General features: G+C 36.2%; 1 protein-coding gene across 2 annotated transcripts; it reads right to left on the bottom strand.

The window, feature by feature from the left end:
- Positions 1–287: 287 nt before the first annotated feature.
- On the bottom strand, positions 288–11,615 carry eco (Establishment of cohesion). 2 transcript variants are annotated; one of them, XM_089736117.1, is made up of 10 exons: positions 11,095–11,615; positions 8,814–9,875; positions 7,841–8,227; positions 7,316–7,459; positions 6,885–6,998; positions 6,289–6,401; positions 5,178–5,246; positions 4,248–4,415; positions 2,237–2,358; positions 288–893 (listed from the first exon to the last, which is right to left on the bottom strand). In XM_089736117.1, exons 1-10 carry the CDS (start codon positions 11,351–11,353, stop codon positions 689–691), a joined length of 2,643 nt encoding a protein of 880 aa, XP_089592243.1. In that variant the 5' UTR covers positions 11,354–11,615; the 3' UTR covers positions 288–688. The 2 variants fall into 2 exon arrangements, with proteins under 2 accessions (XP_089592243.1, XP_089592242.1); XM_089736116.1 differs by having other exon boundaries at positions 6,885–7,001; positions 11,095–11,614.
- Positions 11,616–15,723: the final 4,108 nt, after the last annotated feature.

Below are 15,723 nucleotides of genomic sequence, written 5' to 3' on the forward strand. Positions count from 1 at the left end.
GAAGTTAAAAATTAAAAATATGACAACACTAAAACATTTTCATGTGGCAACATTTCGCTTACGACTAAAAAAACACTGGCACGAAAGGACTAACGAAAACATTTCTTTGTGTTGGCAAGTTGACTGCTGTTTTTTTTTTTTATAAATAGACATCTTTATAATGCATTGATAATTAATAACAGAATTGTTATTGTTCATATCATGTTCTCTTTTTAGATAGAGAGCGCAGTATAGCTTACAACATAGATTACAACATCAAGGCTGACTTGCATAGTATAGTTTTAATCAATCTTCTTCTATTCTTGAATCAATGACTTTGAAGGTCTAATTTTTATGTAACATTTCGGAGCAACTATTAATGGCGTCGAAAACGGGTCTATCTATCTATTTCGAGACATTTCATTTGTGTCATCCACAAGAGTTTTATATATCGACGCTTGAAAGGCAAACGTGACTAAGCGATAATAACGGCTTTGTACATAAATGATAGGCAATAATCATATTCGATGCGCAAAAAAAATATATTACTAGGTCTATTAAAATAATTTCAATCCTACAGCTAGATTCGTTAAAAAAGATATTTTTTTCAGGTATTTCAACTTTAAATTTGTCTACTGTAAAGTTTAGGCATTGTCGCTTAGTCACGTTTGCCTTTCAAGCGTCGATATGTTTCTTTCACTAATTTTCCTTAATCTAAATAAACATAAAAATTCTCACACTGACAATACTTAGCGGCGAACTGTTTCCCGGCGGCGGTGGGCGCGCTGAACGCGACGTCGCCGGCTCGGAGTGCGGCGCCGTACAGGAACGACGCCCGCCCGCAGTCCAGCAGACGGGACGCTATGCTTTTCCTTCGATGGTTTATGTGAGTCCATATTCTGGACACGCCACACCTAGGACAAATTTTATGTTTAAGTTTTCGTCGCCTTATATAGTTCAGGTAACATATGGCGGAGTGGTTCACGACCCATTGAGTTACTTCGACCGATCCGGTGGTAGATTCAGTGAAGGGCTGCTCTTGCTAGGGCCAATGTTAGTCTAAGGTTAAGCCCCGCGAGCTCGCCCACACATCCATTGAAGCCAAAGTAACCCCTCAAGGCTACTGGCGGTAGGTGGGCAGTAAAAAGGGGTGGTAATCAGTACAGAAACTTCTAAACATTTCGTCAATGAGACGCAAGCGATGGTGACGTCATTGCTTCGACAGAGTCCGGCTGATGTTCGTGCGAGCAGAGTAAAGGATGTTATTAATTCGACAGACCAAGACTTATGTCTCAATGAGCCGCCGCATGGACCCCTAGTTTGAGAACTGTCTTACGACTTGCTTTACCCAATTAACTTTAATTTTTTAATAAACTATTGTTATTATAATACATTTATTCTTGATCGAAGCCTACGCTGGGCCCAGAAAATATGTTCTCCGAATAAAACCAACAATCAGATTCTTACCCTTCACCACATATATGTAGAATAGGGATCGCGGCCGCCTAAAATAAAACTTCCACTGTTCTAAAATCTTCTGTTATAATAGTTATTTAAAAATTAATTAACACTTTTATTACGCCTTGCTCATTTTTTATATGGAGGGTGGTAAGGAGAACCGTCTCTGTGTGTGAAAAAGTTTCCGTTAAAATCTGCTAAATAAGGGTGGCGCTACAGTAGCAACCGGGTAAATTTAAAAAAGGCGCTGAAAGTTATTAGAATAAGATAGAGAAATAAAAAAGGACGAAAGAACTGTAAGCACTACAAAATCACAGTAAGTATTTTATTTAAAGCTGATAAGAAAATGCAATCGATGTCTTCACGTTTTACCACAGCAATAATTTTTGGGTTATATTGACGAAATTAGTTTGGACTACGTAAACATCTAAGGTCTTGTATATTACACTGTCACTAACTACTCTGGTCATTAAATATATTAAATTTCCTAACTCACCATACTTCAATCAGTTAACAAAGGCTCAATTCATATCATACCCTGTGCCTATGCTAGCGCCATTCTGGAGGATTTTTGAACTGTTATTTAGTGCTGAAAGTGGGACACTTTTTCAAGCTTCTCCCATATGAGACGGTTCTCCTTACCTCTACCCTCCATAATTTTTTAACCGTCTTCACCATTTTCCTTTTCTCTGTCATTATTTTTTCCCTCTCTTTCCGTTTTCTCTCACACACATATTAACGTTCCGTTTCACACTCTTTTCATAAGTTCCATTCTTATATATATTTATATTCTACTTACTTCACCGGATAATCTTCAACACTGCAGCAGTCCGGGTCTCCGGGTATGAACTTGTAAGCTCTCGTCTTAGGTTCCATGATCATGCAACCGATGATTTGTTTCTTCTCGATGTATAAGTAGGCCTGTAATAAAGGAAATGAAAATTAAATAATATCATTTGATTATTTTAGATCAGCGATTTCGAAATTATGATCGGGTCGGTCTAGCGAAATAAAGTTATATAAAATAAATAAAAGGGCAGCATATTCGTCGATGTATACTATAGTACCCGCAGTCATCCTGTCCGGTAATTTTTCGGACCGCAATAAAATTTGCAACTTCTGATAGATAGTGACAGTGATATTATTACATTCACGATACACAATATGTTTCTCATTTAGTGCAATAACTTGTTATTCTAATGTATATAGCGATAATTGTATTATAATATTTACTAGGTAATATTTACTAGGTTAAATACCAGCTTAACATTTTAGTAATTGAACACCTCGTAAAACGTAATGAACACATTAGTGTTGCCTAATTCTACAGTAAATGACCGTGTTTTTCGTTTTATCCACCACTATTTTTTAATAATATTGTTTACTAAATGTTAACCAATGATGTAAACCTCTTACTTGAAACTAACAGTCATAAGTTGATGTCATTATCAATCTGTTTTATTAGTTATTTGTCAATGTATCTAATTTAACTAAAACAAATTTTACTGTTAATTTTAGCTTATTAAAACCTTATATTCAGTAAAGGTTTTCTCTTATTACAACCACATAGTTTTTGCTCGCACTTACAAGTACTTCTCAATTATGATTATCAATATATATTTTTCGGATTCGTATATTAGTTCTTGATTGGCAGCATATTGTCGGTCTATATTTATCATCATCATCATCATTCTCCTGCCCTTCTCCCAGTCACCTGGGGTCGGCGCAACATGTTTTCGCCTCCCATATTCCTCGACCATATACAATTTCTTCGCTCACTCCCCTCTTACACATTCCATCCATTTCTTCGTAGGTCTACCTCTTCCTCTATATCCTTCCCCGTTCATAGTTAACACTCTCTTACCAATCTCATTTTCATTTCGTTTCATCACATGTCTATACCATCTCAAAGGCGCACTTCTTAGTGTGACTTGTTCTCATTTATTTATTAATAAATTACAGTATTTTTTCGAACAGAGATTCTATTGAACGCCTGCTAGTGCACACTAGGTGCTAGTGAGTGCGAAAAAATATCTGTGAATTATTTTCTAATTTTGTTTCTGACCACTACAATCAGTTAAAACTTGTCCGAATTTTATTCTTGACCCAAGCTAAAATAATGATAATGAAAATAAGAGTATGTTAAGTGAAGTGACAGATTAGTTTTTGGCCACTTGCAGTTTGGACGAAGAAGAATAAATGAGGTTTTCTATTTCTTATATTTGTCTAGTAATTTTCATAACACGCACTTTAATAAAAAATTGATCGACAATAACACTGGCTGTTAATAAAACTTCAGGTGAGATCATGTAGTTGTTGTGTCATGTGTGGCTGTGTTTAATTGTGTGTGAGTGCTTAAATACTTGTATACAAGTATGCTATTGTTCGCCGGTAAGAGTAACGCTATCTATCGCCGAATAGTTGAACAAATAGCGAAGGATCTAGTAGCACCTATAACGCTCGAGATGTCCAACGCCATCTATGGACAGATCGCGGAAACGCAATACTAGAAATGTGTGGAATATTCTCGATAATTCTAGGGATGTGGTATCGACTATAAAAGCGTTGCAGAGATGGCACGCAGTCAGTCAGTAATCCGAACTACTCGAAGCGAAACAGCGAACGGATCACCTGAAGCGAAACGGAACAAGCGAATTGAGAATTTTAAAGTGTTTGTAAAGTGTTTTAAGTGTTCTAAATGCTAATACAGAGTTAACTTGTAATTGGGTTGATTTTTTTATTTATTCTGAACCCCAGCGCGTATCACTATATAAGCTACGAAACCATTACTCAAACAAAAAATTACTAACAGTGTAGGCATGCAGTTTGTCTTGCGGCAGGGATCCCTCGTAACCAAGATGAGGATGTACTATCCTTGACAACACAGCCTCCACTCGCTTCCAGCCCGGTTCGCCGCCGCGTATCCTGATGCAGCGTCCACTACCGAATCTTCCCACCACGCACTCTTCCTTCCAACCCTGCCGAGATACCATCAGTTATACGAAGCAATTACCATTAGGATTTATTGTGTCAATAGGATATGTTTTGGAGCGGAATGGTTTAAGAATTTTTACGTGACACAAGGATTTAAAAAACATGTTTATTATTCATTATTGAAAATCGGACATTTTTTTTGTGAAAGTCATATACCACATGTCGTAAAATAAGATATGATGCTATATGTGGTGGTTGCGGACATTTGTTTAGGTATTAAATTAATCAGATAACCAAACACTACAATACAGACGGAAAGACGTGAATTAGCTCAATATTTATATACAGGGTGTCCCAGAAAGATAATTTTGTGTCCCTAATAGCTCTACCTCACAATAGAGCCATTAGGGACACAAAAATAAATAAATAAATCTGGTAGTACCCAAATTAATTACCCAGATAAAATACTACATTTCATGATTAAAATTTAAGTTTGCATGAATTTTTACAAAAAATTACATCAGCTACTCATATGGTTTAGTGCATATCCATTGGTTTAGTCCATGTAGAAATAATACCAAAAACCTTATGGATTTCATATGTTTGTAGCTGTTGTATATTACAGAAACGCGCAGTAGTATGCAAAATAATGTTTTTTTTAATACGTAATTTGGGTACTACCTAAGAAATATTTTTTTATTTTGAGTCCCCAATAACTCCATTATCCATTCTTTCTGGGACACCCTGTATAATACTTTGGGCTTTTGAGAGTCAAATTCAAATTGCACAAAAATTTAAATACTTACATTAAACCTAAGTACGTCACTAGAATTGTGATGAACAAGATGATCGTGTTCATCTTGTGGATCGCCGATCTGAAATCAAGATGAAGAATTTATTGCATCACATTTAGTATTTGTGTTTGATGGAGAGGTCGGGTTAGAATATTATAGATACTACATCAGATGCATGATGAGAAAGGAGACACAGTGATCTCACACACGTCACTTATTTTATTAGGTGATTAGACAAGCTTGAATTGAACTCACTGATGTGTATTATTCACAAACCATCATATACGATTTCGCAGCCAAAACCGGATTATGTGCACAGAAAACACTTTAAATTCACTCAACTAACAATGAATACACATACATATAATGGTTTGTAGTGAATTAATAATTCTTGAATCTATGAGAACGTCATTTCGCGTGCCGATTGTTAGTTAATTATGAAATGCATAATTTTAGAATGCGATTTCTACGTAATTATATCAGCTTCGTTCGTATTCAGAAATCACGCAAATAAACCTTCAGAAATACTATTATTCATTTTGCTTGCTTTGATACATTTGCATTGTATTGCATCGATGGGTGGACGAGCTCACAAGTAAATGCAGACGCCAACCTTGAAACATGAGTTTTAAGTCTCAAATTTATAGTACAATGCCACAAACAGGCAGGGCGATGGTATCGACCCATGGGCACGGGGCATTTTTGCAATAAAAAGTATTCATCATTATTCTCCTGCCCTTCTCCCAGTCACCTGGGGTCGGCGCAATATGTTTTCTCCTTCCATACTCTTCTATCATATACCATGTCTTCACTCACTCCCCTCTTACACATATCATCTTTCACGCAATCCATCCATTTCTTCTTAGGTCTACCTCTTCCTCTATATCCTTCCACATTCGTAGTTAACACTCTCTTACCAACCTCATCTATACCATCCCAAACGCGCGCTTCTCAGCTTCTCTGTCACAGGTGCCACTTTCAGACTTCCTCTAACATATTCATTCCGTATTTTATCCATTCTCGTTACTCCACACATCCACCACAACATTCGGATCTTGGCTGCACGCAATCGCCTTTCATTCTCGCAGTATTGTTTGACCTAATATAAAAATTTGAAGCTAACCTGATAAATGGTACCACATTCTTTGCATTGCGTAGCACCAAACTTCTTCTGACCGGCGTCTATCACGTACTGATCGCTTATATTCTTCAGTAATGACCTTTTTGATGTTTTTTCTGCAAAGCAATTCATAAATAAATATACAAAGATTCATTTATTAAGTAATTAATTGTTTGTAAAGTGTAAAATGATTTTAAGACCATATTCCTGCTTATGCCCAACTATTATACCTCATGTTCGAAACTGGGCATGCAATATTTACTTTTATAAAGTGATGTGTGTGTTACTGGTGGTAGCACCTCTTGTGAGTCCGCACGGGAAGGTACCACCGCCCTGCCTATTTCTGCCGTGAAGCAGTAATGCGTTTCGATTTGAAGGGTGGGGCAGCCATTGTAACTATACTGAGACCTTAGAACTTATATCTCAAGGTGGGTGGCGCATTTACGTCGTAGATGTCTATAGGCTCCAGTAACCACTTAACATCAGGTGGACTGTGAGATCGTCTACCCAAGTAAGCAAAAAAAAAAGAGAAATTTCTTCACTAGTGTATGTTTGATGTTGTTGATAACATGGTCGAATGTGTTGCTCTTAAAAATTACCTTTAGTAGTTGGAGTGCTAATTCCCGGATTAGGCTTATCGAAGATGGCAAACAATTTCTGTTCTTTACTATGTTCTGGTGTGGCTGCACTTGGGACAGGAACTTGTTCAGTTGCTTCTGGAAAAAGGTTTTTTTTAATTAGGTAATATTTTCTATCTAACTTTTGGGGATGCTTAAAGACAAAGAGAAGATCTTCCACCGAGCGGGTGATATTGCTCTGTAGAGTGACAGTCCGAATGTTGTTGTTCGGAACTTGTATATATGCAAGCTTGTCTTGAAAATGTCGTAAGCGAGATTCAAGCATCTGTCAACTATCTTGTGTTGTATGATGGCTACCCGCCACAAACTTTTTTGTGGCTGTTCAGGTGGTTTAGGTGTCTGTAAATTATAAGGAATACTATTACTAATTACTCATTACAATTTTTACTCACCATTATTAACTGAAATGGCTATTTCTGTAGACTTGAGTACAGCTTCAGCATTAATATTGTTGGACTGTGCTATCTTGAATATTTGTTCATCTAACATCTCCAATTCACGTTCGATTGCATCTAAGTCTGTTAGGTTTTCTGCTTCTAGAACATTTTAATTATTATAAAAATTTGTTTCTCGAACTGATCTATACTTAAAAATATATCAATGGAAGGATAGATACAGTCCTCTGATTGGCAGCCTCTGGTAGGTAACAGACCCAGTGTTTGTTAGTTACTAAAATGTGAGCTGTAAACTCGTCCAAGCATTTAAAGCAATAAAATGCGATTGGAATGGACCATACTCCAGTATGGTCTTGAGAGAATCATCAGCCATAATGGGGGAATTAACTCAAGCACTTGCTACAATTAGTAGTGTGTATGATTGCCTTAGAAAATAAATTTTATTGGCCTTATGCACTGTGGAAATATTTAGTAACATATCAAGAACGACTTTGTATATGTTTAATGGAAACTAGGTCTCACCTTGTACAGCATTTTCATGGACAACTATATAACCTCCTTCAACAGGTAAATAATCACCAGACTTGGGAGCTCTTCCATGATCAGCCACATGCCCATCCATCATCACGATATCAGACACATTTGTGTCAATTTGAGGCTTAACTTGTGCTGGATCAGCCCCCAGTTCAACGATGATAGCATTGTCTTGAGGCAAATCAGCTTTAACAGGTACAGCTGTGACAGGTTCAAACAGTTGGCTCGTTTCTTCAATGACAGTACTATTAAAACATGCTAAATCTTCTCCAGGTTTCACTATAGAAAGTTCAGATTCTGGTATTTCTTCCTCTGTCCACTGGCTTAGTAATGCTTCAATTGTTTCCTTTTCAGTGTGGAATGGATCTGCTTTATCTGTGAATATCATTTTAAAAATACATATTCTTTTTATACCATATTTATTGGAAAGGAAAGTAAAAAATATTTTCAAAACAGTTTACTATGTTTAGTAATTTCTTTCTTAAATTTTAATTTAGAAGACTCATCACCTTAAGCCTTGAAATAAACTGACATGATATAGGATAGCTATGGTAGATACACACTTTCTATTATATCTATAATCTATAGTCGTATTAAAAAAAAAAAAATTGGAAAAAAACAGGAGGATGAAATATCAATTTACATTGTATTGTAAAATTTAAATTCTATGAGCTTTTATTTTTATTAACAAAGTGAATAAAATTGATTGAACTGAATAATTTTCATTTGTGTATTCAAGATTGGTCAGTAAATGTTCCTAATAAAAAACATAATTAACATTACATCAAAACTAGTTAAATGTTATTGAAACCCTAATTCAATAATCATGTCAGGTCACAGAAGTCAAAACGAATGCCATGATGTCCTTCATTATTGTACATTCATTAACCATTAGAAATTTCATTAATGTGATTTTGGCAAACTAATGAGCAGATTAATGTAAATCAGTCAAAATACTCACCATTTAAAAGTTCTTGACTTGAATTTTGACTTATCAATGTTGTGTCATTCATACTAATTGATGAATTACTAGTATTGTTGGCCAAGTTAGTAGCTGTAACTACTGTGTTTTTCATCATAATGTTCTTTTTATGATGTTTCGGCTTTCGAATTCTGTGTTTGACGCCAAGGTTTATTTGACCTGGTTTCCTCTTGCGTCTACTTGAATTAGAATGAGATAATGCCCTACGTTGATGAGTGGTGGCTTCTATAGCATGGGAAATCTTTGCAGCAACGTTAATGTTCAATTCTGGATTCGTTTTTCCATAGAAAGATTTAGTTGAAAGTATTTCTTTAAGCCTATCACTGTTGAACAAAGATAGCCTAGCTTTTGGAACATCCAATCGTGGATATTTGCAGCTAGGACCTTCACTCATGCTGTCGTTCCGTAGTCTTTTTTGACTGCGTTCACTGTCACAAGATTCTGGACTTTCAGCTATTTCTACTACAGATCTTCGGTTGTGAATTTTTGGGGGAGAAACTATTGTTTCTGTGGTATTGTGTGGAGTTTTCAGCATTTGTGTAGGCGACATTAAGCCACTCATGTCCATTTTCGTCAAACAAACAATAGCATTTTTCATTGGTGAAATATTTTTCTTCTGTTCAAGTAATATTCCTTTGAAACTTTTAAATTTCGGCGTCATCTTTTGCTGTCTTTTAGATCTGCGGAGAGACTTGGTTGGTGTGTTTTCCTTTGAATCTGTACCAGAATCCGAATCGAAATTCAGGTCTTTTAAGGAGCTACTGCAACTCTCAGTGTCAGCTATTAAACTGGCCAGGCTTTTACGAGCTCGGCTTGATGTGGATGAAGTAGTGTGGATACTTGCACATGAGTGGGTGGATGAAGGTGTACCAGGATGATATTGTAAATGAGGTGTGACCGGAGTTGATACAGAGCCTGTACTTTTCGAGTCCATACACATATTTCTAGTTTGGTATTTTTTCAATGTAAATGGAGATTTTATAAAATTCTTCAATTCATTATTTTCTTTGAGAAAATTCCTTGTCTGAGACCTCATCTCACCTGCAAAGTTTTTTCAATGATATCAAACAATTGTTCTTTTTTTACATATTTCACTTTGGAATTTGAATACAATGCATTGCTTCAAGGAAACAATGTTTACTAACTAACCAACATGTAGTTTTTTGTTTCATTGTAAAAAAAATATATTATTTAAGTGAAGATATGAGAATTATAACTGAAAATTTGTATTTTTATATTTTATTCTTAAGGATCTTCAATGAAATGAACAATCCCAATAATAATTTTGTCAGTTGAACTTTAATATAAAACTAGACGAACAGTAGGTTTTAAAAGGGCTCAAATATGCTAAAATCACAAAATTAAGATCTAATTTGTCTCTTATTATATAAATGTAATGTTTCACAAAAACACACAATCTTGCTTCCCAATCTTGTAACTTATATCTTAAACTAAGTTTTTTTAACCAATCCACAGCCGACTGTGAAAGCCATCATCAAACTTGGGCCAAAAGGTTGGAGTCTTAATTGAATTGTATAATGGGCATTGCACACTTTCAATTGGAATGTAGGGACTAGGCAAGGTATGTAACCATCTGTACACACTAATCTTATAAAAAACAGAGCTTTACTTTTGGTTTTATATCATCAAAGAAACTTGGATTAATAATATTACAAAGTTTAAATTTTTAATTGATAACTTTATGAATGCGTTGTTTATCTACATCAAATGAGTTGAGTATAAGTTGGTTAGTCATTTATCTAACATGTTTTTATACTGCTTTTTTTATATGTTAATTTTATTATCCATTAGGGGTTTACTAATTTAAAATTTAAAAATAAATTTTGAACGTAATAACATACTTAATAGGTTCTCATGAGAAAATTCTGTTTTATTATTGAAATGCATTGTTGGTGAGTTTGTAATCATCCACTTATTAAAAAGACGTGTTGAAGTATTAGATTTTAACAATTTTGATTTAAATCATTACTTAAAAGTTTAAAATTGTGTTTGTTTTTACGATTACATAGTCATTGACAAATTTGATATCATGTAATCATTATTTATGGTCAAAACTCGTGTTGTTTATAAGGAAAACTGTGTGTATTCAATGCAACAGGCAGACCTTGAAATCTATAACCTACTGGAAATTAACATGTGTTAAAATATATCATATTCACATCTAGTCTTTTATTTAGTTTACTCTGACTTTCTATGTATTTGTACACGATAAACTGAATGAGAAAAAAGGCGTACTTACTTCCAAGGCGTCGTTCGGGCGTTTTTATTACTATAGGTTCATTTTCTTCACCAGAACTGGAATCTAGTGTGCTGATGATACCAAGATCGCAGTCTTCACTATCACTTTCGCTATCCACTACCGGCAATCTGCGGTGCTTCGTCAAAGACTCCCTCGAAGCCTCAAGTTCACTTTGGAACAAACTCTTCTTCCTTTCAGACATCTTGGGCGTGTGCGTGTGAGGCACACGAGTAGAACGTCTTGGTGTAATTGCAGCCATGACAATGGTCACATATACTATTAATGTAAAGAGTTAATAATCACACTTGGCGCGATCGAAGTTTCAGGTCACGCCGACAATGTTCACAATAATTTTATGTTGAAACTTATACTGCGGTACGCGGACGCTTGGTGCGTGACATATTGAATAGTTACTCTGATAAATTAGAACACTTATAGACGATTCTATCGATTGTAAAACTCTTAAAAAAACTTGCAAATTAAAGATCTGTTAAAACGTTGTTCAGCCACCATTGTTGTTTGGCGCGTAAACATCTGTCACTTCAAGATTTTTTGTTGTTATTTTATGCCTTGGATATATAGTCTTTTAGCCAAATATTTTATTTATTTATTATTAGCTGTTATTATTACCGGGGCATAATAATAAATAATAAACGTGAACACCGCCATTTAACTTGAAACACGAAATCAAACTGTTTATGAAATTTCATTTACTGTAAATAGGCTTTCCCAACATACTTAAAAGTATTAATGATAATAACTAACTATTTAATGTGTGGATATAAAAAAAATGTACAGAATTTAATGTCTCATAACGCATGCCAGGCACTGACATGCGTTATGAGACATTACGTCGTCGCTTTAAATATGCCATTTCGAATCCTCCTGATCTACTGTCGGGGCTCTTAGACAGTATTTAGTGCTTCTACAGTTCTCGTCGAGAGCTCGCCCACCAACCAAGGCAAAGATAGATTAGCCTCTCGAGGCCACTGTCTGTCAGACAGTTAGGAAAAAATGCCATCATTTTACTTAAAACAAAACTAATAGGCAACTTCCAGTTGTTATCATACGGAAGGTGATCGTTGGATGGCCGATAACGATAATTCTGATTTTGCGTATCATTTGGAATTTCTAAATCTACAGATGGATTTATATCATAGGGTCGATGTAAAGCGATCTAAGGAGCTGTTTCAGATTATTGATTTCTTCTTAATTGATTTCTTCGCCTTTTTTTAACCTAAATAGCATGCCCCTCGGGCCGATTTCATTTACTTTCTAGAAAAAATCATAAAAGATTAACGCCTTAGCTGCGGCGAGTAAAATCATACACCATAAACATATTACTGGTGGTAGGACCTCTTGTGAATCCTCACGTGTAGGTACCACCACCCTGCCTATTTCTGCCGAAAGCAGTGATGCGTTTCGGTTTGAAGGGTGGGGCAGCCGTTGTAACTATACTTAAGACCTTAGAACTTATATCTCAAGGTGGGTGGCGCATTTATGTTGTAGATGTCTATGGGCTCCAGTAACCACTTAACACCAGGTGGGCTGTGAGCTCGTCCACCCATCTAAGCAATAAAAATATCTTCATCTGGTGGGGCTGCGGGTCGAAATGTGCCCCCAACGATATTTCTGCCAGTGCGTTGCAGGTCTATTTCGAATCTCGACCCACCAGCACTAGGGTACAAAAGGGATGACTTAGCGAAAACATAATGTGTACAATTTATAGTATACAGTTGTCGTGTCGAACTCTTACAAACACCTGAAAAAATCGGAACGCACCAGCGAGAGGGAGATAGTTTTTTTTATCCGCACCAGCTAAAAGTACCGCGGCCGATAAGGGCCTGTTCCGCAGTGAAGTTGTTAAACAACAACACGATGGGTATTTTGAGTACTTCTTGCACTTGGAGAGCTATTGAGGATTTGCGAAGCGTTGGCAGTACAATATGATAAAAACTATAAAAAAATAGACTGCAGTATGACGCAAAGATAATAATAATATAATGAATATCCTTTAAAGAAGTAAAATCTCCAGCGATTATAACTTTTTTCCTATCTATTCGCTGGTAGCCTAAGGGGCTGTTCCAGCTTCCCGCGGATGGGTAGGTGAGCTCACGGGCTCAACCTGAGAGAATTTGCTAACACTAGCCCTAGCAAGAGCAGTGCTTCGCAGAATCTACCCCCGATTCGGAATCGCGACCCTCTGAGAAGATCTGGCCTGAATATCGGTGGGTTGTGTTATTAGATAATTCACTTGCTGAACTCTTTGTCGTATTCGACAAGTTTGACGAACTTATTTGTATTTTAACTTATTTATTTACAAACGGCACCTCAAAGATGGAGAGAAGTATCTGAGACATCTACTATTTGCCGATCTCAATCATGATGCTAAAAGTAGAAATGCGTGGAAGAAAGCAAAAATGTCTCTAGCCCATATAGCGCCTATTAAGCTAGTTTTATTAAGCGTGCGGTCGCAATGGAATCGGTACAAATGTAACAGGTTCATTGAAAGTGCCGAGGCCGCTGCGCCCACCCCCAGTGCCATAGGTAAAGCCGCCTCTGGAAAGAAGGAATGAGAAATTCAACAATGCCTTCGTAGCTTTTTCTTCTGAGCTCCTAGTTGTGCTCTTTATCCTATTGAAAACGCGCAGATGGACGTTGAGAGGACACGAAGAACTTATATTTGTAGAGGCCGACTAAAATCCCTGGCACAAGTAATTATCGTCAGACGATGTTCTCTGTTTTTATAGGTACATTAATTATTAAAAGCAGTTAGTTTTTTATTTATATGTGCTATGTACCTCCGAACTCTTTTCTAGATGAACCAATTTCTAATGATTCTTTGTTTGAATCTGGGACCTCTCGCGTGGTCCTATTTCATCAAGATCTTATCCCACTGGTTTTCTAGTTATTCTTTATAATGCATATTTAATTGACTTTCGACTACTGATCATATTTTCAATTTATTTCATTAAAGACGAGGTTTTTTGTAAATGTTTTATAATTATCATAACCTTTCCAGTGTTGAAGACAACAGTGCATTCCTGGATACGACACTGGGCGCCATATTACTTTTTCTGGTTACGGACGCTTTGCAATTTTTTTATTAAACATGCAGAGCATATTTCTTTGATGCATGACTTAACCGGTTCAGCGCCCATTCTAGTTCGATACGGTTCGAGTAACAACTTCTCGTTACATAAAAAAAAGAAGCTTTAAATTGCTTTTTTATGTTTAACTCAGTTTCTGTGTCAGGTAGATATTAAATTGTTTGAACGCACATTTTTCTTTTTAATTACCGAAAGGTTTTATTTATCTACCGAAACCCATAGACAATACAATCTCAATGTCACTGTCCACCTTGAAACAGAAATTCCTACTGAAGTATGAAACCTCTATGGAAATTTCAAATTAAATGGCACTGTAGGTAGGTATACTATACGCATGACTGCCTTCTTCTTTTTTTCTCCATCTTATCCCACTAGGTGGGGTCGGCACAGCAAAATTTTCTCTTCCATTCTCTTCTATCCGCCGTCATCTCAACACTCACTCCTCTCTCTCTCATATCGTAATTCACACACTCCATCCATGTCTTCTTCGGTCGACCTCTTCCCCCTCTACCTTGCACTACCATTTCCATACATCTCCTAGTCACATGCATTTCTCTCTACGCATCACATATCCATACCACGCTAACCGTCCGCTCCTTAATTTGTTGCTTATACGCATGACTGCCTAATGGCAGATATAAGTGTGATGGTGGTATTTATCTGTGCGAACTCACAATGTCATTCCATCTGTAATTCAGCTAATACAGGTTTATGTTTCTCAATATTCGTTCATCGTGGAAATATTTCCGTAACGCATTAAGAATATATTTCCTTAGAAAACATTTTTACTGTCTGCAGAATTTTATCGTCGTTATAGCCTGAATGCGTGTTACCCAATTATTTATGCTAAAAAAGTGGGAAATAAGTACGCTTTTAATGGTTATTGTACCAGCTATCTAGATCGACTGCAATTCAGCGACAAACGTGCAATCATTTCGAGATTTGAGACGATTTTTTTTAAAGATTATCAAATGAATAGCAAATATTAAAATCGCATTTATGATATTTCGTGGGAATGTAGAAAATGAATCTTTTGCTTTTTTTTCAATGTCGCATCCCCTCGGTTGTGCATATGAGTCGACTAGTATCAAAGCCGGCAATGTGACTTGTGGATAATTACTGGTAAATCAGAAAAACGAATTATTGACTTTGTATTCCATTGGTAGTCACAAAACTCTTTTGAACGACATCTTAGATAAATAACAGGTTAAGTATTAACCTTTATTTAATGCAGGTTTTGAACCGTATTCTTTGAAGGAGACGATTATATTCAAATCAATCTGTATTGAAATATCAATAAAAATTTTTTGTCCAAATGCACAGATTGCCACCTTTGATAATAGACGACTCATATTAAGACAATGACTATAGCTTTGTTGGATTAATCTGTGAGCTCGTTCCAGATGACCTAGAATAATAGAAAAATAATAAAGAAATATGGCGCAGTCTCTCTTCGCAGCTGTCTTAAAGATCCAACGGAGTATTTCTCGGAGAATTCACATCACCGTGCACATGATCG

The sequence above is a fragment of the Bombyx mandarina genome, chromosome 20, assembly GCF_030267445.1.
Source record: "Bombyx mandarina strain Sakado chromosome 20, ASM3026744v2".
Lineage (NCBI taxonomy): Eukaryota > Metazoa > Arthropoda > Insecta > Lepidoptera > Bombycidae > Bombyx > Bombyx mandarina.